The sequence below is a fragment of the Ictidomys tridecemlineatus genome, chromosome 1, assembly GCF_052094955.1.
Source record: "Ictidomys tridecemlineatus isolate mIctTri1 chromosome 1, mIctTri1.hap1, whole genome shotgun sequence".
NCBI classification, from domain to species: domain Eukaryota; kingdom Metazoa; phylum Chordata; class Mammalia; order Rodentia; family Sciuridae; genus Ictidomys; species Ictidomys tridecemlineatus.
This window is the reverse complement of record NC_135477.1, coordinates 43,577,575-43,601,483: the sequence shown is the minus strand read 5'-3', so window position 1 is coordinate 43,601,483 and position 23,909 is coordinate 43,577,575. Positions and strand designations below refer to the sequence as shown.

Here is a 23,909-nt window from a genome sequence, read left to right as displayed (position 1 = left end):
GGGAGACCAAAGTGGGTTTACTAAAGGAGGTGGGACTCTGTCTAGCCTCAGGCAAGGCCAGGAGACCAGAGGAGGGATAAGCCACAGGGTCTTCCAGACAGAACTTTAAAGATGGAAGTTGCTGGGCTTGGCTGAGTGAAAGGCATGTATTTCCTGCTCTTCTTTCTGTCACACACATTCCTTGGGGGGGGCCTCCTGTCTTGCCATCCCTCAGTGCCCCCTTATAACTCTTGGTACAGGTTGCTTTGCCATAGCCCAGGATGCCAACTGAAGGGCATCAGTCCATGCCTGGGCCCTAAGAGAGAATCTTTCTTTCCATTGTGACCTGTGGGTTCTCCAGGGGTTTCCTTTCGGCTTCCAGCATGCATGACTGGCTGGGGGCTCTTCCACAGTTGGAAGAGGGGCCGTGGATTGGGGCATTTGAAGGAGAGGTTCCCAGGCTTCTAGGCAGGGCGAGAAGGCATCGGCCCTGTGGCCGTCGGGTCCAGCAGGCCTGAGGACTGGGCGGCAGTTCAGGGCCTCCCTGCTGCCTGCAGACTCCATTCTCACCCTCTACCCCTCTGCCCTCAGCTGTTTTGAGACTTCTGTGATACTTTCCTGTGAAGATGAGGTGGCTCGCCACCTCTTACCTGGAGTGCCCCTGTCCCTGCTGTTCCATTTTTCAAAAGATCTTAGTCACAGTCTTTCGTAACCCCTGTCCTCCAGCCCCCTCCAAGGAAATTACTGTGTGTGAGTTACAGAATCTTCCTGTTGTGACCACAAAACCTTCGTGGGACCCCAGGTACCAGGATAGGTGAGGCGGAGAAACCTGGGAGAGGCTTAGAGCGAAGCCAGTCTCCCCAGCGCCCCCGGCTCAGCTTCCAAGACCACCTTTCTCACTTCTTAGTTCTGCACCTCCTGGGAACTGCTCTGGAGTATTGTTGTGCGTTTTCTGGAAGTGCACAGGCCTTACCTCCCAACCGAGGGAAAACCTGCTGCAGGCTGGGGCCCTACTGTGTTCTCCTATGTCCTGGGGAGTCTAGACCACCCCCAGGGCCTCTGTGACTAGGCACAGCACTGTGAATGCTCAGGCCCCAACCAGGCTATGGGAAGGGCCCTGTCAGTGAGTCCATAAGTCATCTGGCTTTATAAAGTTTGCAGAAAGCAAAATGTTTTGCATTCATTTTCTTTTCTTAATGAATGAATACAAAATCTCATGACCCATAAACCTTGGAGCTACCGCTATGGATGATCATTAAAAACAAAACACCCAGAGACTTGTTGGAAGAAAGCAACACTGGAAGCAAAAGGTATTTCAACTTTTAGAAAAAAACACAAAGTTAATTTTTTTTCCACAAAGTAGGATTTTACTATGACCAATAATAACAATAATCTATTTTTTGTTTGTTTTTGGTATCAGGGATTGAATTAAGGGGCACTCAACCACTGAGCCACATCCCCAGCCCTATTTTGTATTTTATTTAGAGACAGAGTCTCACTGAATTGCTTGGTGCCTTATCATTACTGAGGCTGGCTTTGAACCCACTATCTTCCTGTCTCAGCCTCCTGAGCCGCTGGGATTACAGGTGTGCGCCATGTGCCTGGTGTAATTTGTTCATTGGCTAGATGATAAAGGGTGCTGATTTTATTATTGTGCCTTTTAACTCATACACATGTTGTATTTAAAACATCATGAATATTATAAAATCACAAAATACTATAAAATATTTTGTATTTAAAAAATGAGAAAAATGATGGGCTGGGGATGTGGCTCAGTGGTAGAGCGCTCGCCTTGCACACATGAGACCCTGGGTTCGATCCTCGGCACCACATAAAAATAAATAAGTGAAGTAAAGGTATTGTGTTCAACTAAAAAATAAATATTAAAAAAAATGAGAAAAATGAAATATAATAATCTGAAAGGCTATAATACAACCAGTTGTCCTTCCCTTTTTCTAACTCTCCACAGTTTTCCTGTCTTTAAGAAGCTCTTTATCTTTAAATAATAGGTTCCTATTACTGTTTCTTAATTTCTTAGACATTGTGTATTGACTTCCTGTTTGGATTCATAAGAATCAATACATATTATTGACCATAAATTATATTGGTCAGTGTTGTGCCAACTAATCCACTGTGGTTAGACATTCAGGAGTTCAAACCCTCGTTTTTCCTTATTCCTGAAGTGACTAGTTTTCTTCTTCTTTTTTTTTTTTAACTTAGTGTTCTGCGTATCTGTTGCTCCATACTAGACAAGTTGTCCCCAGGTCTGTTGATCAGCTGTCATTTGAGAACTTTCTTTTACAATTTCTGTTGGTTTTCTATGCTAGATTCCCCATGTTTCTGGGGTCCTTATTTCATTTCTTTTTAAAAAACTTTTCCTTTTGCTGGAGTGCTTTAGAAGTTCCTAAAGAGTGCATGAAAGGTCGGGGATTTTGGTTTGTTTTTGAGTCTTGTGGAAAAGTCTGTTCCATTTTCTCCATCAGCAGATAATTTAGCCAGGTATGGAATTAGCCTTTCATTCAGGATGGTGAAGGCATTGTTCTATTGTCTTCTACTTTCCAATGTGGCTGTTAAGAGGTTCAGTGTCATTCTGCTTCCCCCCAAAAGACTTTTGTTCCTTTTTTTTTTTCCTGAGAAATTTCAGTGTCTTTTCTTTGCCTCTCTCAAATTTCACAGTGATAAGCTTTGCTGATGGTCTTTCTCCAGCCATTGGACTGCCACTAGGTTTCACAGTATTTAATTATAAAATGTTTTATAATGTAGCAATAACTATAATAATCAATATGGAAGTTTATTTCAGTGTTTATCAACATACTTGTATTTTAACTGAAAATTTTCCCACCTCTGTTTTCACTCCATCCTTTCATTTTTGATCTTTTTTTTTTTTTTTTTTCAGTGCTGGGTGATTGAATGCAGTTCTCACGTGTGCTAGCAAGCCCTGTGCCACTGAGCTGCATCACGGCCCTTTTTAAAGGTTTATTTTCAGGCAGGGTCTCACTCAGTTGTCCAGGTTGGCCTCTATCTTTGCAATCCTCCTGCCTCAGTCACCTGAGTAGCTGGGATTACAGGCATGTGCCACCACACCTGGCCATTTTCTAATTCTTTTTTTGATCTGTCTGATTTGTATGTTTGTATTTCTGTTTTTTTTTCTGAATTTTCCCTGACTTGGTCTTTAATCTTTCGGTTGCCTATTTTATTTCAGTCCACTGTCTTCAGTTTCTGAAGGCACTTTACTGCTGGCTAATTGTTCCACTTTTGAACATCTTTTTGTATTGTAGAGGCCGTGTTTCCTAAGGCCTCTGAGGATATTGATTGTAGTTTTCCTTTCCTGCCCGTAAATGTTTCTGTTCCCTGGTCCTTTTCCTGTGTGTTCACCTCGCCCTTTCTTGCTGGAGACCTTCCCCGATGTTCTGGCATCCTTGGTATGTTACGGAGAGGGAGGGGGGAGGCTGGTGAGAGGCTCCGGTCTGTAGTTGGAGTGGCAGGAGGAGGCGGGGATTTTACGACACCTCCCTCTCCTCTGGTTTCTCCTGAAGGCTGTCATTCATGGTACTGCAGAACTCATCTCTGCTCAGCCCTGAACTTCTGTCCCAACATTGCCTCAGGCAGCGGGCCAGGCAAGAGCTCCTTGGCTGCAGAGCCCCTCTGCAGAAGGATCCAAAAGAAGCATCCTGGAGCAGGGGGCTTCCGTTCGCTGGACACCCTTTGCTGTGCCGTGCCCTGTGTTTGGGATGTCGAGCTCTTGACATAGGAGGCGGGAGGCTCTGGGGCAGCCCCCCTAGGATCTTGCTGTATCACCTTGGCCTGCCAGTCCCCCTCCCTGGCCGTCAGTTTCCCCACTGAATCAGGAGGAGGTGGGTGGGTGGATCTGGGCTTGCCCACCTCTCCTGGGCATGCTTGGCCCATCAGGCATGACTGCCTGGCCTGGGCCTGGCGGAGCTCTCACCCTCGCCCTCCTTCAGCATTTGCATTGCTGCCCGGGTGTGTCTTGCTTAGCCACATGGAAAGTATCCTAGGGCCCGAGTCTCACCATGGTGACTCATGGTGACCAGGGTGACCATGGCGACCGGTTTGACCTATAATACAAGTGAGCAAACCTTTGTTGAGCCTTTCCCCAGATGCATGGGAGGCGAGCACCTGGTCCCTCTTCATTGGGGAGTGCTGTTTTGTGGTCTGGTGGTTTGATGCTTCCTCATCACGGAAGGCCGCTGAGCGAGGCAGGCTGGTTTATGGCCGTCTCTCACACAGGGCAGAGGCCGCTTCAAGAACCCCATGGAAGGCTAAGGCTCTGGGGGACGGAGAGGAGGAATGGTCACTGTATAAGTGAGCTTTCTTTTCCTACAGTAGCAGATTATAACAAACTCTTGGAGAGCCACGTGACTTTTTGTGAAAAGTCAGACACAACCTCAAATTGATGCTCTTAACTGTTTTTAGGTGTGAGGTTCAGTGGCATTAAATACATTCACATGGTCATGCGGCTGTCACAATCACCCACCTCCAGGACTTTTTCTTCTTCCCAAACTGACTATGCTCACTCCTCTCTCTGGCCTCTGGCCTCAAGATGCGCCTTCTTGTCTATGACTTCCACCACTCTAGATGCCTCGTATAAAGGGAACTCTGTGATAATTCGCCTCTGTGACTGCTTATTTCACTTGGCATGGTGTGCTTAAGGTTCATCCAGGTGCTAGCAGGTGTCAGAACTTCCTCCCTTTCGAAGGCTGAGTAGTATTCCACAGCGTGGGTCTCTGGCACATTTTGTTCCATCTAGGGACATTCATGTTGCCACCACCTTGGTTACTGTGAATAATGCTGCTATGACTGTGGGTGCACAGGTATCCATTTGAGGCTCCCGTTGCCTTTGGGAATGACAGTGGGATTACAGGGCATCTGTAGTGGTGCAGTCAGCTGCTTGAGGAGCCCCTGGGATTTCCCACGCCAGCTGACCATTTAACCCTGTGACTTTCTCATCTTACAGTTCTTCCCATAGTCTGGGGTCAGTGCTGCGGTTGGTCAGGATGTTGGCAGGGTTGTCATTCCTGAGGCTCCAGGGCTCCGTGTCCTCTCCTTTTCCTGCCTCAGTGGTGTCTGCATTCCTTGGCCAGGGCCCCTTCCTCCCCAGGGGCGCCCCCTTGGCCAGGGCCCCTTCCTCCCCAGGGGTGCCCCCTTGGTCAGGGCCTCTTCCTCCCAGGAGCCTCCTCCTGCCTGTTTGATGCACCCCACCTGAAGGACTCCTGGAACTGGCCGGTTCACCTGGGTAGTCTAGGATCCTTCCCGCACATGGCTGGTGGCCTTCATCCCATCTGGATGGTCCCTTTTGCCAGTCGTAGGGTCACTGTTCTTGGGTTCTGGGGACCAGGGTGTGGACCATCTGTGTTTTTTCCAAGTGGCTTCATCTCGGGCTTTGGGAAGCCCTCCCCTCTACCCTTCCTGACCAACTTGGTCCCAGGGCCCTGTGTGTGACCTTAGCAGTTGGTTGGGCACGGCCCTCACTGCATGGATTGGTCAACTGGAGGGCAGACACTTGGGATCTCTGATCCTTTTATTCCTCTCCAAATGTCACAGCCTGTCCTCTTTGGCCACTTGGGAGAGAATGGCACTTGGCAAGCTGGTCACAGGGAAGATAGCTCTTCCAGTACTTTACAAAGTTTATTCTTATTACTCCATTTAATCATCATAGTAATCCAAGGTGAGTGGACTAAGTCATTTCTAGGCTGAAAGCATGGAGTTTCAGAGACGTTAAATTGCCCAGGGAAGGTCATACAGCTAGGGGCACAGTTAGAACCTAGACCTTGGTTCCCAAGCTAATGCTTTTTAAGGAATGAGTTAAGATTATTAACATATAGTGCCTACCAAATGCTAATCAGCTATCATGGGGAGTAGCTTTATATATGATATTAATGAGTACCTGAATCCCACAGCTAGAGTAAGAGGGATGTGTTTTCCCCTATTTTGCAGATGAGGAGAAAGGCTCAGAGAGATCCAGCAGTGTGCCCAAGATCACACAGCCAGTGAGGGATTGATCTAGAATTGGAGTCACTGTGTTTGGACTCCAGACCCTGCATGTCACTGTCACGGTCCAGCAGCAGTGTTAGATGATAACAGAGTTGTGTGGGCTGTGGGGAAATTTCATTTAGCAGAATAGAGAAGTCTCTCGTGACAGTCCTGTGACTTTTGCGGCTCTTGATGGGGGATCATGGGCTGTGTGAAGGTGGGGGAACTGGCTGAGGGTGTGGGAGGAATAAGTGGGGGTGGTTGAAAGACTGGCAAGCATCTGTGGTGGTCGGGTGTCAGGAGCCATTTTGGTGACACTCAGGCTGCATGGCCTGGAATGAGACTCCGCCACCCTGTCCCCACCCAGGTGAGGGCAGGGTCTAGAGGAGGGGTTCCCCTCGGTCCCTTCTCTTTGAGCCTCTGGAAGGGGTGCTTTGTGCAGGCTGAGTGGCTGTAGCAGGGTTAGGAGTGTGGAGCGTCCCTGTGGTCAGGCGACCTGGAGAAGCCAGGGTGGGTTTGGCAGCGTGGAGAGCTGTGGTAGCCACTGGGCCTGATGTGGGGACCTGTGCACATCACTGTCAGCTGCCACTTCTGCTCGGTGGTCCCATTTATTGAGCTTCTCTAGCTGTTTGGGCTCTGCTTGTGCAAAAAAAGACCTCTCTGCCCTGGCCGGGCGGCGCAATCTCCCTTTGTGGGGGGGGTGGGTGTGTCCTTAGGTCATCTTACCAGCGTGCACTGTGGGCCAGGTGGCTTGGACAACAGAAATCTGCTGCTTCCGGTTGGAGAGCTGGAAGTCTGAAGGTCAAGGTGCCAGCAGATTTGGTGTCTGGTGAGGGTCTGCTTTCAGGTTGATGGACACACCATCTCCCTCTCCTCCTGTGGTGGTCTCTCTGGGCTTTCTATTATAGGTGATTAATCCTGTTCCAGAGAGATCCACAGGACTTCCTCAGATCCTCCTCCATCAAGGAAAGGTTAGGTGAAATAATGAGAGCGAACTTGACATTATTATTTCCATTCTTCAGATCTGGGAAACGGAGGCCCAGAAAAGTTAACCTGCCCAAGATCAGAGAGCTAGCAGGGAGCGGAGCTGGGGTTTGAACCTGTGCAGTCTGGTTTCAGAGGCTGTATTCTTCCTACCAACCTTCACGGCCTTCGAGGAAGTCCAGGGTCACCCTGTGACAGCTGGACATAGAAACCAGCTTGCTTGTGCTGATTCCTGTTCCCATGCTGTTCGTCACACCCAGGTTTCCAAAGCTCAATCAGTGAGACACTGTCCCTGGGGTCACTGGGCTCTTGAGAGGGAGATGGCATGGTGGTGAGTCCCGGGCTTTGGTGCTGGCCTGCCTGGGTGTGAATTCTGCCGCAGCCATTTGCTCCTGGGGCCTCCGTCTCCTCTGTGCAAGGAGGAAGCTGGTGGGAGCTCCTGTGTAGGATTGTCGTGATGTTAAATTCCACACAAAGCTCTTGCTGCCGTGCCTGGCTCGTGGTTAGTGTAGGAAACTGGTGGCTGTGACTATGGCCTGCTATGTTTGGGAAGTTGGAGGGTGGAGACAGTCAGGCTTTGTCATGGGGCTTCTCGGAGCTTTTACTCTGTGCTCCTGGGAGTTGGCGGTTTCCTGGAAGGGGAGGTCTTAGTGGCAGCCCGTAACTGTGTGTTAGGCAGCATTTCCTGAAGTGTTTGGACAGTGAATCTGTCTTCTGAAGCTGCGATCTGGCTGACTTCACAGTTTGCACGATGCTAAGTTGGTGAGAACACAGTTGGGGCAGCGCTGAGCTGCAGGTCATGCTGTCCGCTTCTGCCCTTGGCATCCTTGGCTGGGGACGGTGGCCGGGTTGGACCTGAGAAAGATGGTGGATGATCAGAAGTGAGCAGGTTTACAGTGAAAATAGACTCCATACCTGGAGGGAAGATCAGGATCAGATGGCTCTAGGTCCCTGTAGCTGTGTGGCTGCCATCAGTCCGCGGTGTCACCCGCCAGGCAGGTTCTGCCCTACATAGCACTGGGATGCAGAATTCGAGTCAGTTTATCGTTTTTGCCAAGAGCCTTGGATTAATTGTTGTGCTGTTTCTTGCCCTGCCTGTGCGGGCCATATGCCTCTTATTTGAGGCTCACACGGTCTTAGGAGCAAGTGAGGGAAAAGGTTATAAAGGAGAGTCTAGGTGGAGGGGTATTGGTGGCGGGGCCAGGCTCACCCAGCCACCAATCAGCAGAGCACATGCCGGGCCCCAGACCTCATTCAGCCTTCCACCCACGCTGCACTTATGGGGTACACATTAAGCCAGATGCAGGATGATGGGGGTGAACGAGGCTGCCGCCATGTGTCTACCGGTGCCAACCTATGGTTGGCAGCATTGCCACCAGGTAAGAGCTCTCTGGTCCAGGGACTGGGAAAGTCCTGGGGAGGCTGTTTTTGGGGGCTCCTTATATTGACAGGTGTGCTCAAGCATTCCAAGCTCCACTTCTCCTAGGATGAGTTGGTGCCTGAGCGCTGTTGGCACAGAAGCCTGGTTATTACCTGAGAGTTCCGCTGATGCATGCATGTGTGTGTCTCCTTCAAGTTCACGGCATTTAGAGAGGTGAAAAATTACAGGTGAAGTAATATACAGTGTCTGGGCTTTTCTTCTAAATAATATAGGGGAGCAGGCAGGGTCCAGATGAGTCAGGATTGGCCTCGGGAAGATGCTTCACGGAAGCCCAGAGGTGAGCGTCTACTGTACTCTTCTGCTCTGTGCATATTCTCTACAAGACAAAGCTGTAAAGGATGCCAGTCATTGTCCATCGCTGTTTTCCCTACTCCGGTTCACTCCTGGGAGCGCTCTTGCGCACAGAGTGAGGTGCAGTTATTTGAGTGTGTGTGGCAGGTGTGGGCGGAGTCTGGCCCCCTCCTGCCTGGAGCCAGGGCCATGGGTGTAAGTGTTGACAGTGTGGGGTGGGGTGAGCTGAGGCTTCTGGACCCCCCAGCAGGAGGAATAGCCTTGCAGAGCCCTTTCTAAACACATCCGTGCTGTCTCTTGCCGATGGAGGAGGGGTCTTCAGACTGTTCATGGCAGGAGCAGCTGCAACCACTGAACAGGCCGGCCAGCTTGGGATGGGGCAGGAAGGAGCAGCACGGCAGGGAGGAGGCAGGTTCTGCCGCCAGCAGGCCACGTTGTGCCACGGGCTGCCTCCAGAGCGCCTGTGATTTTAGCAAGCTAGACCCAGGGAGGTGGGACCCACATAGTCTCCAAGATCGCCTCCAGGGTGGAAATCATTTTGTGAGGCTTCAGGGTAGAAACTCTTCAGATGTCCTAAGATCCAAGAAGAAGGAAGAGCCACAAGAGGCGACCTCCCTCACCACCCCCATAGGACAAGTGAGAGGGACTTGGCTCCCGGTCACTGGGTGTGGTCCTTGCTGCTGGGATTCATGGGCTGGGCTCAGAAGACATTTCTCCTAGCCTTGGGTTTCTGTCTTGCTGCTTGGGCTCCAGCCCCACCTGACCAGGCTCTGGGCTGTCATCTCCACTCCCCTGCCCACCCACTGGGGGCCAATAAGCACCCACTGTTCCCGGGTGGCACATGGAGGCCAGGAACTTCTTAGACGGCTCAAGGCCAAATCTCCATCTCCTCAAACCCCACCAGAAGGCCACCAGGTGGAAATGTGGCCTGAAGAGAAATAAAAGCAGACTGTTTCCCTCTGGGCACGTACCACTCTCCTCTCCGTGACCAGGTTCTGGGCCGTTTGTACATGACCTTTTCTCCATCCCCAGCCACCTGTTCTACAGTTCAGCTCAGCTCTGACCCAAACTGGAGTTCGGCAGACCCTGTTGTAGGGACAGACGAGGCAAGGCATTGAAGACAGCAGGAAACAGTTTTATTTGGCTGCAGCCAGGTTCAGAGGGTACAGCCTTTGCTGTAATCAATCAATCCCCTGAACCCTTAGTTCAGGGAGTTTCAGAGTTTTATACCCAGCTGTAAGGGGAGGGGCTCAGAAGTTCACAATCTGCAGAAGTTCACATAAAAGCAGCTTTTTCTTTCACTGTTCTGGGCAAGTTAACTCTTCAAGGACAACACCTGAGAAGGGGAGAGCTTCTTCTCCCCTTTCTTTCCTCCCCCTGCCAGCTATTACCATGGAGCCCATTTGTAACTTATCTTAAAAAACGTAGACATCTCTGTGAAGCCCAGCTCAAGGCCAGAGGCCTTGTTTGCACAGTTCTACAAAGTACTATACTGGATATGTTTGTCAAAAACTAGTAAAGGGGTGTCCAGCACCTGGAGGGCTGGTATCTTCCTGGCCAGTGGCCAAGTAAACAGGGAGACATGAAAATAAGAAGTTTATCTACATTGGACTCTTTCACAGAGACTCTTTTGCTGACAGTCCTAAAATCAGCCATGGTGAAGAGGGCTTTTCTGTGGAGAAACGGGGTGCCCACTTCAACCCCACAGGTTCAGTGCCACAAGCTGCTGAAAATGTGTGTCTTGTTGTATGTCACAGTATCGCGGGGACCAGAGCCTGACTTTGTTCTGGAGTGAAGAGAGTTTGCAGATGTGCAAACACATCTTTCCTGTTTCCAGATCATACGTACATAGGAACACACGTGAATTATTTATGCTTATACATTTTTATATAAATATACATGTGTGTGTGTCTCTTGACCAGTAGAGCTTTACCACAGAGCCACATCCCCAGCCCCCCCCCTTTTAAGTATGTTTTTAGTTGTAGATGGACACAATATCTTTATTCATCTATTTCTATGTGGTGCTGAGGATCGAATCCAGTGCAAGGCAGGGTCTCTACCACTAAGCCACAGCCCCAGCCCTCAGCCCTTTTATTTTTTACTTTGAGACAAGGTCTTAGGGCCTTGCTCAGTTGCTGAGGCTGGCCTTAAACTTGTAATCCTCCTGCCTCGGCCTCCCGGGTTGCTGGGATTACAGGTGTGCGCCACTGCTCCTGGCATGTATGTGTGCCTTGCACTGTGCATTTGTGTGTGTGTGGTTGGGAGAGGAGATAGAGGTACTCTGTCATTCTGAATTTCCGTACAGTATGCATGTATTCTTTTTATTTATTATTTTTAATTTTTTAAAAAAACAATGTGTTTTTTAGGGCAGTTTTAGATTTCACAGCAGAAATGAGCAGAAACTGCACAGTTTTCACGTGCTATCTGCCCCCACGCGTGCACAGCCTTCCCATTCTCACCCCGCAGTGGCACATTGATGATAGTCCAGGATTAACAGGAGCACGCCATTACCACAGCCCTCAGGCACATTAGGGTTTGCTGTGGTGGTGTGTGCTCGGGGTCCTGAATGGTGTATAATGGCGTATTCGCCATGCAGGGTCACTCAAGGCCTCTGCGCTACCTCCCTCCACTGACGCCTGCCAGCCTCTCATCATTTTATACCTTGGTCTTGCCTTTTCTGGAGTGTCTTATATTTGGAATCATACGATACGTAGCTTTTCCAGAATGGATTCTTTAACTTAATAATATGCTTTTGGCGTGCCTTTGTCCACGTGTTTTGTGGCTCGATAGCTCATTTCTTTTTAATGTAGAACACCACTGCACTGCCTAGTGGCACCAGTAAGGGGTTATCCATTCACCTACTCAGGGACATCTTGGTTCCTTCTGAGTCTACCAGTTTTAACTAAAATACCATAAACTTTGCTAAGTTGGGTCTGAAATTATCCCCAAAGGCCCCTTTGTCCCCAGCCTGTGACACTGCTTTAAGAGATGAGGCCTGCTTTGAGAAAGTTAGGTCATCAGAGATGTTCCTGTAAAGGAGGCATTGGAACCTGGACCCTCCTCTCTCACTTTCTGCTTCCCAGTCACCATGGGTGAGCAGCTTGGCTCCATCCTGTGCTCCCCACCATCACATCCTGCCTCACATGGACCGGAAAGCAATGGGCCAATCAACCATGGACTGGATCCTCTGAAATCATGAGCCAAAACAAACCTTTCCTTCTTATAAGTTGTTTATCTCAGGTATTTTGTCACAGTGTGGAAAGCTAACATAAGCATCTATGTGCAGGTTTTTGTGTGTGGCTAAGTCTTCAGCTCATTTGGATAAATATCAAGAGCATCATGATAGCTGAATTGTTTGTAAAATTATGCTTGGTTTTGTCTCTTCCAAAGTGGATGTACCATTTTGTATTCCTCCCAGCAATGAACAAGCATTCCTGTTAACTCCACATCCTCTCCAACATGTGGTGCTGTCAGTGTTTTGGACCGTAGCCATGTAACAGGCCTGTGGTGGCATTGCATTGTTTTATTGGCAATTCCTTAATGGCATGTTGTCTTTCCATATCCTTCTTTGTCATGTGTAGATCTTTCATTGGTGACGTGTCTGTCCAGGTCTTTTGCCCACTTTTTAAAAAATTATGTGGTTGCTTTTCTTGTTGAGTTTTAATAGTTCTGTGTATATTTTGGCTAACAATCTTTGTCAGAGGTATCTTTTGCAGATATTTTCTGTTGTTCTGTGGCTTCTTTTTCTTTTCTTTTTTGAGACAGGGTCTCTCTGTGTTGTCCAGGCTGGCCTCATACCCCTGGGTTCCAGGGATCCCCCTGCCTAAGACTCCTAAGTAGCTGGGATTAGGGGGTGTGTGCTGTTCCTTTTCTTTTACAGAACAGAGCATTGAGGATTATCAGAACATTATGGTTTGAACTATCTATATTTAAGTTTTGTGTAAAAGCAGGTTAAAGATTCAATATTTAAAAAACAAATGGATAAATGAATATTCCCACAGGCCCAGGAAGGTCAGTGGAGGGTCATCCCAGGAAGGCATCCCTTCTCGTCTGTCCAGGCCTCTCAGCATTAACCCAGTGCAGGCTCTGTCCTGTGTGAGCCTTTGTGTCTCCTCCAGGCAGGCCATCTCTATACTGCCACCACACGATGTGCACAGGCCAGCCCTGCTGCTGGCTGGAGGCCTGGTGTCCATCTCCCCATTGTGCAGGGGACAGCCAGGAGTGGAAAGCAAACTCTCTCTGGGTGGTTCAGCCTCCCGCACAACATGCGTTTCTGGCTTTCTGTGTGTGAGGACTGGCGAGTGTCCGTGTGGGGCCCTTGAAATTTACTGGTGTACTTGAGCACCTATTCACAGCTGCAGAGAACAGGCTCTTTGCTAGTCCCTTCGACGCCCCCAGCTCTTTCCTTCAACATTCACGAGTGCCCTGGAGTTTAGTTCTGTTGGGATGCGTCTTCTCAGTCTGCTGCTGGAAGGGAAAGCAGGTGGTACAGGCCAGAAAGGCCAGGTACCTTGAAGGAAGGAGCATTTTCCAGCATGTGGACCACAGAACCAATTCATCAGAATCCTGGGGCCTCGGGTTGGTGTGTGCATGTTTACATTTCATATCCTTGGGCCCACCTCAGGTTCAAGGGCCCCACATGCCTGGCGCTGAGGCATCAGTGTTTCCCGAATTCTCCCGATGATGCTCACACATGGGAAAGCAGTGTTGCTCCAAGTGTGGCCTGTGGTCCAGCAGCATCACATGGAAGTATGTCACACATGCAGCTTCTTGGGCCCTGCCCCAGACTTGCCGATGCTGGATTATGGCAGTGGGACCCAGCAGTCGGGTGGGGGGCGGTAACAGGCCCCACCGGGGACTGTTTTATTGAGGCAAACTCTTACCTACAGTGGCCACACCTTAATGAAATCAGTACACAGTTGCAGGAAGGAAGGGGGTGTTTGTGCTGCAAGGTCCTCCAGAGAGTCTGGACCAGAGGCTGGAGATTCCCCAGAGGCAGGTTCTAAGAATTGGAGCAGTTCTGCCAGGCATGTTGGCCCACACCTGTAATCTCAGCAACTCAGGAGATTGAGGCAGGAGAAGTACAAGTTCAAGGCCAGCCTCAGCAATTTAGCCAGACTCTCTCTCAAAAATAAATAAAGAGGACTGGGCCTGTAGCTCAGTGGTAAAGAACTTCTGGGTCTCCAGGACCAAAAACAAAAAGAATTGAAGCTGGAGGTCAGCCTCAAGAGGCCAGCTGCCTGGTATGTGGGAGAACCTCTCCAGTGAGGCCCCATGTCTGGGTGCTGTGATCATATGTGGGCATATAGAAGGAGGGACATGCCCTAGCTGGCAGACTCACTCAGTAATGTGAAGCATGCCCCCAGGTTCATGCACCTTCCTCTCCTTCCTTTCTTCCCCACCCCTCCTCCTCCTCCTCTTTGTTCTCCTTACACTGGGGATTGAACCCCAGGGCTCACTCATGCTAGGCAAGCACACTACCACTGAGCCACACCCCAGTCCCCAGGCACCTTTTTTCTTTGCTCAAGGACAGGAGAGAGGCCTAGGTTCAGGAGGCAGAGTGATCCTCATGAATGTGGAAGAGCAGGCAGGTCTGCTGCTTGGAGCTCATGGTGCCGTGGCTGTCCTCTGAAATGCAGACTGGGGCCAGATGGGTGGGAGGAGAAGGTGAGGTCCAAGGTGAGGCCTAAAGGCCACCCCAGGCCATCCGGCCACTTTATGTTTCTCTTGCTTCTCCTGCGGCTGTCAGAGAGATAAGCTGCTACAGCCCTCATCTGAATGTGGTGGGGATGTGGGCTGGGTTGTGACACCTTTAGGGGGGCACTGGGTCCCCGTGTCTGATACCATGGTAGGGAGTTGTCAGCATGATGGGTCAGGAAGTGGCTGGCCTCTGTTCCTGGGAAGAAAAGCACAGATGCCACTCCCATCAGATCTGCAGCTGGGAAGTGAAGGGAGCAAGAGCTGAGGTGTGATGTGGGTCAGGATGCAGGGTTTCTCAGTGGGCTGGAGCCACGGCAGGATCTACAAGGGAAATTTAACAGGAATCCCGTACGGACTCCATCACCCAGAAAAACCCATACGTGGCCATCCAGAGAGGTGTGCAGCTCTGTCCACGGGGAGGCAGCAAGATGTCCTGCCCTGCCTCTGCAGACTGCACCGGGAAAAGCTCAGAGACAGATGAGTGAGTGAGCAGCAGGCTTGAAACTATTCTGGGTAAAAAATACTGGGAATAAGGAGATCCTTCTTTCAGGAGAGGGGAAGGTGGGAGGTGTGTCCTGGGGAGAAGAGAGGACCCCGATGAGGGACTGCAGGGCTAAGGATAAGGGACTGCAGGGCAGGGCCCTTCCTAGGGGGCAGGTTTGACTCTTGCCAGGAGGCTCCATAGTTGTCCTCCCAGAAGTTGAGTGCCGTCCCGTCCCCTTTGTGTGGCTGACAGGCCTGGAGTCCTGATGCCAGGTCTGAGTGTCCCTATGTGAGTTATTTTAATCTTGGAAGAACAGCCATGAATCTGTGTGGCAGGAAAGAGTGGCCTGATGTGTGGTCAGAAGTGCCCGCCTGCATTAAGCCCTTTGTTAAGCTGTGTTTTGGTGGGTAGTACATGTGTGGCAGAAATGCAGAGGGCGCGTGCGGGAACAGCAAGCCTCACTTCCAGCCCCCGCTTTCCCCTCCAGAGGCAACCAGGGTTCCCAGAGTCTAGTTCATCACCCCAGAGGTGGTCTGGGCTCGTGTACTTACGGGCATCACTTAGTTTGTGTGTTTCTGGTTTCTTTATTACCAATTTGTATACACATAGCCCTGTACCTTGGTGAATAATGGGGACATGAAATGATCCCCATAGAGAGACAGCTGGCTAAATCTGAAGGGTGTGTTGTAGGACTCTGTTGTGTTTTATGTTTGACCAGATGTTGGGTGGTGAGGGGTTTTCTGTTGTAACAGGTAATACCACAGTAAATCCATGGCCCTACATCATTTCCTACGGGGCCAAGTGCTTCTGGGAGATAAATGTCTAGTGGAGTTGCTGGGTTAAAGCAGGTGCCATTTTTAATTTTGGTATCTCTGCATTTTTAACTGGTGCTTCTCTTAGCACCTTTTGAAGGCGAACACGTTTCATCCACATCATTTCAGTTTTTCTAAAGGTTATTGGTCTTTTCTTTTTTGTTTTGAGATGGGGGTCTCCTGTGTTTTCCATGCTGGCCTTGAACTCAAACCACAGCCTCCTGAGTAGCTGGCTTTTTTAATTGTATAACTTTCTCCATAAGTTAATCATTTATTATGTCTTTAGGTTGTTTCTGATAATGCAGAAGCTCTATTTTATGACTTTGGGATTTGGGGCTGCTGCTTACGGTTTAAATCTCCAGCCTAGTGAACATTTATTTGGTGTAAGGAAGAGGAATAGAAGAATACAGTTGTGCTTTGGTGCCCTGAAGTCCTGTCCAGTGCTGTCTCTGGAGGGGCAGATGCCAAGTGACCATTGCAACTCATCCTGCTGCAGGCAGCTCCTTACAGTCAGAAGGTTCCTGGGTCAACTGTCCCCACCCAGGCTCCCTCCTCCCTGGGAGGCCTGAGGGTCCCATCAGAATCTGGGTTGAAGGAGCAGGTTGAAGGCAGGACCAGCGGGGCTTCCTGCTGATAGGTCACCTGGCTGCTGGGTGATGACTTATACCATACCCCAGGCAGTGCATGGGCCAGATGTTCAGAGAGATGGTAAACTGCACGGGGAAGGGTCATCTGGACCCTTCAGAGAGATGGTAAACTGCAAGGGGAAGGGTGGTCTGTCCAAGGTGCAGATAGCAGTTCCAGCTCTCTCCAAGACCTCTAAAGCACCACCTGACTTCCCATTGCTTTGCCTCTGGTCACTTCTGGACCCACTGAACAAATCAAGTGACCACACCCAATGGCTGAGAACCTGGATCGCCTTCTGGGGACCCGTGGCACCTTGAGAGCCCTTCAGTTCCTTAAAAACAGCATGTCTGGTTCTTCAGAGTGGATAAAGGGGAACTGAGTCTTTTGAGTGGCTGGTGTGGCGGCTGATCTGTGTCCCTCCTAGGCAATGGGTGTTGCCAAGGATCTGTGTATGGAGGGACTGTGGGAACAGGTGTCCTGCAGCTGTCATGGGTTCCAGACTCTCTCCTCCCCTTACTGTCTTATCAGCAAGTAAGTCACTTACTCGAAGTGACCTGCAATGGCCTCATCATCATGAACAGAAGGGCATTGTCCCCTCTGCCCTGATTTTGGGCCCCACAACAGGTAAAATCCCCGTGCAGGGCCCTTCTGTTTCTAGGAAGGACAGTTCTGTACTGGCCAGGTCCCTTGCCTGATGAACTAGTGGTTGGAAACTGGAAGGTGTAGCCTCAGTCAGACCCAAGATGGGAGTAGCAGTGGACAGCTGGGGGTTGTAGGCTGGCCACAGGGAGACGGGGTCCCCTGACTTCCCCTGTTGCTGGAGGGATGGTGATAAAGGCACAGGAAGAGGAAGACACCTGGACCTGGAGCCCTGAAAAGGAGACGGCCTCTTCTCTGTCACTTGAGGTCAGAGGACAGGTCCAGACACACGCTGCACCTTTGTCCCCTGAGGCTGGAGGGAAATGTGGGTGAGAGGGCTGTCCAGGATTTGAGAAGATTCCTGGTGGTGAGTCTTCCTGTGGCCTAGGCTCGGGGCCTGGCCCACAGTCCGAGCTTGAGGCCCAGCTCTGAGGCCCCACAGGGAGCGAGTAAGCTGGGTTGTGCCACCAGCCTGATGCAACTCCTGCAGCTGTGGCCATGGCTGCTGACCTCTCGTAGCTGACCAGCAAGCCTGCTTGGTGAGGACGCCCAGGACACACCTGAGTGTGCTTTCTCTTCTCTTTCAGATTTAGCCATGAGCTACCCAGGCTATCCCCCACCTCCTGGTGGCTACCCCCCAGTTGCACCAGGTAAGAGGGGCGGGGCGGGTGGGCCAGGAGTGGGGAGGGAGGAATGGGAGTTTCCTCACTCCCTGTCCTCCCCTGAGCACAACCTGCAGGAGGCAAGCACAACAGAGGGGACCTCCCCAGGGCGGGCAGGGCCTGGAGAGGACCCACGCTGAGGCTTGGGGAAGCCTGGGTTTGAAACTGGTTCTGGAAGGCCCTGGGCCAGACCAGGACTGTCTCTAACCTTATTAGCTGATAAAGAAGTGGACAAATGCCTTTATTTTTCTGAGACTCCATTTTCTCCTTTGCAAAGTGACTTCAAAGATCTCTTCCTCGCTGGGCTACTAATGACATACTCACCATACACCCAGGTGCTCATGAGCCTGGCAGGCAAAGGCTCTGGCTAGGTGCCCTCCAGAGTGTCCACCCTGGCTGGGGGAGCATGGTTTTGCCCTCCCCCAGGGAGGAAGTAGAGGCTGTCTCCTGGAGGCAGATGGTGGGGGGTCACGTGTTATTCCCTGCAGCTGCCTGAAGCCCTGTGTTATAGGGTGAGGCTGCCCCACCCAGTGGGTGATCTGAACCCTGCCCCAGAAGCAAAGCTTGTCTTACACTTAGGGCTCTTCTGCCCTGGCCCTGGGCCCTCATTTTCCTGAAATGATATTTGGTCCTCACACTAGAAAAGGAGATGTGGGAGCTTCTGGAATGAAGGGGAGGCAAGGGCCATTTCAGGGACAGTCCCTCAGAGGGAGTCGGAGCTGTGCTGCCCCTTGCCCCAGGGGACGCAGCCGGCATCACACACTTTTGGAGCTGAGGTCTAAGCATCAGAGGAACCTGTAGGCCATTTGTGCCCTTCCTCCCTCCTCCCTCCCATTCAACAGGTAAAGACCAAGCCCAAGGGGGAGGAGACTCAGTCACTTGTCACTTTCACCTCAGGGTTGAGCCGGGACACTTCTGCTGAAGCAGCTGCTCACCCCCAGCTTAACCACACTGGCCCCGATCTCCTCCACAGAAATCCTGCTGTCCCCACCTCTGTCAGCATGGCTGCTCAGCCCGAGCAGCAGGAGGGAGAGTAGGCGGGTGTCTTAGGGCAGGATGGTCCCTGGGTATCCCTGGAACTGAAGAGCCGGACGCGAGGCCGCTGTGGGCAGGAGTGCACCTGCCAGGCAGCAGCCTCCACTGGGTCCAGTGGCCACATGTAGCCACTGCCCAGGCATTAGCTTATTCCCCATCGCAGCAGCTGGACACACACACTGGGCATTGTGCCCATTTTTTGGCAGAGGAGATGGGCCCAGAGTGGTTGAGAACTTTGCCCTAGGACACACAGCTGGCTCTACTGTCCCCTTGTGGAAACTGGTTAGTGTCTGTTAGTTTCCCACCATGCAACCCTATCTCCTCTATCCCGTCATCCTTCTTGTCTCTGCCATTTATAAATGGACTTAGAGCAAAAAGCCAAACCCGCAGGATTCCTCACCCTGAGCCTGCACATCACTGTAGACTTTCGGTGTTGTTTTCAGGTGGTGGTGCCTGGGGCGGAGCTGGCTACCCCCCACCCAGCATGCCCCCCATTGGGCTGGATAACGTGGCCAACTACGCCGGGCAGTTCAACCAGGACTACCTCTCAGGAATGGTGAGTCCAGCACCTGAGGCCGCTCCTGGGGCTGTAGCTGTGTGGCCAGAGGGGTCAGGGCACTGGCCCCTTGTGTCTCCAGAGGTGGTCCTGAGCTGGAGTGTGTTGAGCTGTATGTTAGAACACGCGGGTTTTCCTCAGCGTTCTGCCACCTCCTCACCACCTTTCTGGGCCTCAGTGTCCCCCTCTGTCAGATGAGCGGAAGGGCAGCACAATTGGACTGATGGTCTCTCAGGGTCCTTTCAGCCCTGGGGGTTGGGTAAGAGTGGTGCCTTCATGGAAGTTTGTGGAGCACCTTCTTATGAGCTCAGCACAGGGTCCAGAGGGAAGGGGTGTGTGTGTGTGCACATGTTTGTGCATGTGTGTGTGCATGAGTGTTGTGTACAGGTGTCTGCATGTGCATGCGTGTGTGTACACGTGGAGATCTGTCTCGTTGGTCCTGGGTGGGTGTATGGCAGGAGAGTGGGCAGACACTTACTTTTATTTGTTGTTTTGCTTCTAAAATATATTTAAAAATTTGACAGCAGATGTAGAAATGGCAACCAGTGCACATCTAGATCTGCTGAGGCACAGCTCTAGGTATTAGGGGTGTGCAAATAAAACAACAAAAATCGCAGCCCTGATGCGCTCAGCATCTGTTGGGAAGACAGAGACAATGATGTAACCATGTGATGATATTGTATTGGAGGGTTTTGGAAGTAAGAAAAGCCAGGAAGAAGGGTCGGGAGTGGGTAGGGTGACGTGGGATACAGCTTATAAGGTAGAGGTTCCATCTTTTAAGGTGGGTCAGAGTGGGAGCGGGTATTGAGCAAAGATCTAAGCAGAGGAAGGGGTGTGCCGTGTGGATGTTAGGGACTGTAGATTCTGAGCTGCTGTGGCCTGATGTGCTCAGGGACAGTGAGCTGGAGAGGAGAGGTGAGTGCGGGGCGAGAGATGGAGGCTGGCCCAGGTCTCAGGACACGGGACCCTGTTGGGGATCCAGGCTTTTATCCTTGTGAGTACACATCCTCCTGGGCCTCATTTGCAGAGCTGGTGGCCAGCTTGCAGGAAAGGGCCCTCTTGATTTCTGGGACTGTGAGCTCCTACCTTTAGCCAGTGGGTCTGGCTGGAAACAGCAGCTGTGGGAGAAGGAAGGCGTCTCCTCTGCACTGGGGGTGGCAGGTCTCTGGTTTAGATGTAGACCTTCAGGTCAGAGCCCCAGCTGCACCACTTGCTGACTCTGTAGCTTTGAACAAATGTGCCCGTCTCTGAGCCCACTTTGTGGGTGTGATTATCCATCATGTAGCTGTGGTGGAGGTGCTGTATTAAGTCAGCTCAGGTATGAGAAGAGCTTAGGTAGCAGGGCTTGGTGGGCAGGTCCTGAAATGAGGCTCCTGGGAGCCGGCAGGGCTCAGGCCAGGGAAGGGTAGACCATCGGACCGCCACCAGACCTTGTGGGCTGGGGTTCTCAGGCTCTGCTTTATGCACTTGCAGGCAGCCAACATGTCTGGGACATTCGGAGGAGCCAACGTGCCAAACATGTACCCTGGGGCCCCTGGGGGTGGTTACCCTCCAGTCCCTCCTGGGGGCTTCGGGCAGCCCCCTCCAGCCCAGCAGCCTGTTCCTCCATATGGAATGTACCCGCCCCCTGGAGGAAACCCACCTTCTGGGATGCCCTCATATCCACCGTACCCAGGGGCCCCTGTGCCAGGCCAGCCCATGCCACCCCCTGGGCAGCAGCCCCCAGGGGCTTATCCTGGGCAGCCACCAATGACCTACCCTGGGCAGTCACCAATGCCACCGCCAGGGCAGCAGCCTCAACCAAGCTACCCAGGATACCCAAGCTCTGGGACTGTCACTCCTGCTGTCGCCCCAGCTCAGGTGAGTGCTGATTGGGACCTGAACCCCCAAACTGGAGACCTCCCTGTGGCTCCTGGAATCAAGGCCAGGAGGTGCTGGAGGGCTTGGGCCTTTGCTGCTTATTTGGACCGAGTATCACTTTGTCACAGGCTGCCCTGGGGCCATGCCTTAGGCCTGTGGGAGCTTCTCCCAGTTGGCTTCAAGTGCAAGTTGGGTGCTGTTCATTCCTCCTGTGATTTACTGCCTGGGCTGTGTGAATTTTTCAGAACTACCCCTGCCACCGGTCTCCAGGCTCATGCCCTATAGTCCCCTCGATGGGCCCTCCCAGACAGGTTTTGGAGGATTCTTAAAATCCCCTTTGGGCTGGGAAAATTGTTGGCAGTTCCTCCAGGGTTGATCTTGGCTCATTTTGGAGAACGGTTCATGTTTGCAGAGCCTAGAATTCATTGTCATGGTTACATGGCAGAGCAGCCAAGCACAGGGCTGGTGTTATGTGCTGGGTGACTATTTTTAGACAGAGGGTCCCCTCTGCTCCCTGTCCGCCTCCATGCCACCCTCCAGCCTGCCTCCCTGCCTCCTTCCCATCTCTTCTCTGATCACATCTCCTTACTGTGTCATAGCCGTCTGTCTAGCCCGCCTGGGAGGACGGCCCACCAGGAGACAGTTGAGCCTGTGCAGTAGCTCTCTGTCATTTTGGCAAATACCTGTGACGAGCAGCTTAAAGGAGGCCAGATGTATTTGGACCCCCGGTTTTAGTCCATGGTCACTTGACCTGTTGTTGAGGCCTGTATCAAGGAAGAGTGCTTGGAGTGGAGCTGTCACCTCGTAGTAGCCAGGGAGCAGAGAGGAAGGGGCGGGGCACACCTTCACTGACCTAACTTCCTCCCACCAGGCCCTGGCTCCTCACGGTGCTGCCACTTCCCACTAGTGCCGCAGGCTTTCTGCAAAGTCCTTTTAACACAAGAGTCTCTGGGAGGCATTTAAAAGTCAAATAGCAACTGGGAAGTTCAATTTCACTGGGGTTGTACAGCTGCTGGCTGTACAGGCAGTGTAGTAGTCAGGCAGCATGGCCTCTAGGGACAGGGACAGGGAATGAACGCTAGTCCCAAGAAGCAGTTAAGAGGCCACCCACCATTGTGAGGGCTGGGTGCCGGCATCTCCAGGTCACGTGGACTGGCCGCCCGTCAGGACTGTCCTGATGTGTGCTCCATGCATGATGTGATTAGGCGTGGAGGAGAGGCCAAGGGCCCTTCTTCAGGACCTGGGCCCAGCCCTGGAGGACCTGGGTGGAGGGCAGGTTTTCAGCGGCAGGACCCAGCTGTAAGGGCTCCTAGCCACAGAAGCCGGGAAGAAACCCGTACCAGAACACAAGGACAGGTGACAGCCACTTGAGGGAGACTCAATGTGGAGCCCTCTGCACTGTTTATTTCGGGCTCCTTGAGCTCCCCCAGGTTTAGAGAGAAGAGGTGCCAGAGTCTGGGGTGGGACAGCCTTGGCACTGGACAGCCAGAGTGAGTCACCTTACCTGCAACTCTTTGTCCAAGTAGTTTGGAAACCGAGGCACCATCACAGATGCTTCTGGCTTTGACCCCTTGCGAGATGCCGAGGTCTTACGGAAGGCCATGAAGGGCTTTGGTGAGAGACCTGGGGAGGCTCCAGTCCACACCCCACCCCGTGCCCCAAATCCCTGAGCAGTTTCACGATGGTTCTGTGGGCTGAGGTGGCTGGTGGGAGGCGCACCTGACCCCAGTGGTGTTGGAAGGAAAGGTGGGCTTGGGAGTGTAGGGGTGTCCAGGAGAATTAGCGGCCCCAGGCCAGGAGTCAGTAATCACAGAACGTCCCTATCACCTGCAAAGCATCCCATGACCCACTCCCACCTTCTCATCCCCAGGGACTGATGAGCAGGCCATCATCGACTGCTTGGGGAGTCGCTCCAACAAGCAGCGGCAACAGATCCTCCTGTCCTTCAAGACAGCTTATGGCAAGGTGAGTTATGGGGTGGGGGGGTGGGCGAGGACAGTGGGCCCTGGTCCCTATAGAAGCAAGCATGGCCTACAGACCCACTTTTCCTTGGGGCCAAGTGGACCTGGACATCTAATGGACAGTGAACTGCATTAGGACATTTCCTGATCTTCCCCAGCCGGTCGTCCCCAGATGGTGACATCTTTTAGAGGTGAAGGATGCCTGGAGGAAGCACCCCCAGAGTCCATAGTGTAGTGAGGCTTGGTGAGAGGCATGTGGACAGCTGGGTTGCAGCCTTGGCTGTGCCACCACTCACTGACACCATGAATAGTTCATTTCTCCCCCAGTCCTACCCAGCCTCAGGGTCCTTTCCCCTCCCTCTTCATGACACCCTGGGAGGTTTAGCTGACAAAGGAGTTTTGGAAGAAAAGATTTGTGAACTGAACAAATGCAAAAGGGGTATATTTTCAACCTCTAGAACTTTGAACTTTACAAAAATAATCATGTATATATTGGATGGGTGAGTGCCCGGCCCAGTGCTCCCCTTGGTGTGCCCCCAGTGGTGGGCATCCTGTGTAATTGCAGGCTCTGCAGCTAAGGCCTGTCCCTGAAAGCAGGCTTTTCTTCCCTGTGATGTCCATGATGTGGCTGTCCCATTTGGGATTCTGTTCCTGTGAGTCACCTTCTGTGGATTCTCAAGATGTCCTTGTCTTGTTTGTTTGAAAATGCAATCAGGATTTGATCAAAGACTTGAAATCTGAGCTGTCAGGAAACTTTGAGAAGACTATCTTGGCTCTGATGAAGACCCCAGTCCTGTTTGATGTGTATGAGATAAAGGAAGCCATCAAGGTATGTACACGTAGGGCTGTGGGGAGGGATGTGGAGTGGAGTGTGGGTGTGGACACAC

The 23,909-nt window shown here is 51.7% G+C and overlaps 1 protein-coding gene across 1 annotated transcript in view; it reads left to right on the top strand.

The window, feature by feature from the left end:
* The window catches only part of Anxa11 (annexin A11), a 43,706-nt gene that overhangs the window by 8,849 nt on the left and 10,948 nt on the right, over nt 1-23,909 (top strand). Inside the window, exons 2-7 of the mRNA XM_005325828.5 lie at nt 17,536-17,598; nt 19,089-19,201; nt 20,675-21,061; nt 22,588-22,675; nt 22,932-23,026; nt 23,738-23,851. Of these exons, the coding sequence (XP_005325885.1) occupies nt 17,544-17,598; nt 19,089-19,201; nt 20,675-21,061; nt 22,588-22,675; nt 22,932-23,026; nt 23,738-23,851 (852 nt within the window). The 5' untranslated portion in view covers nt 17,536-17,543. The remainder of the gene's footprint in view (nt 1-17,535; nt 17,599-19,088; nt 19,202-20,674; nt 21,062-22,587; nt 22,676-22,931; nt 23,027-23,737; nt 23,852-23,909) is intronic.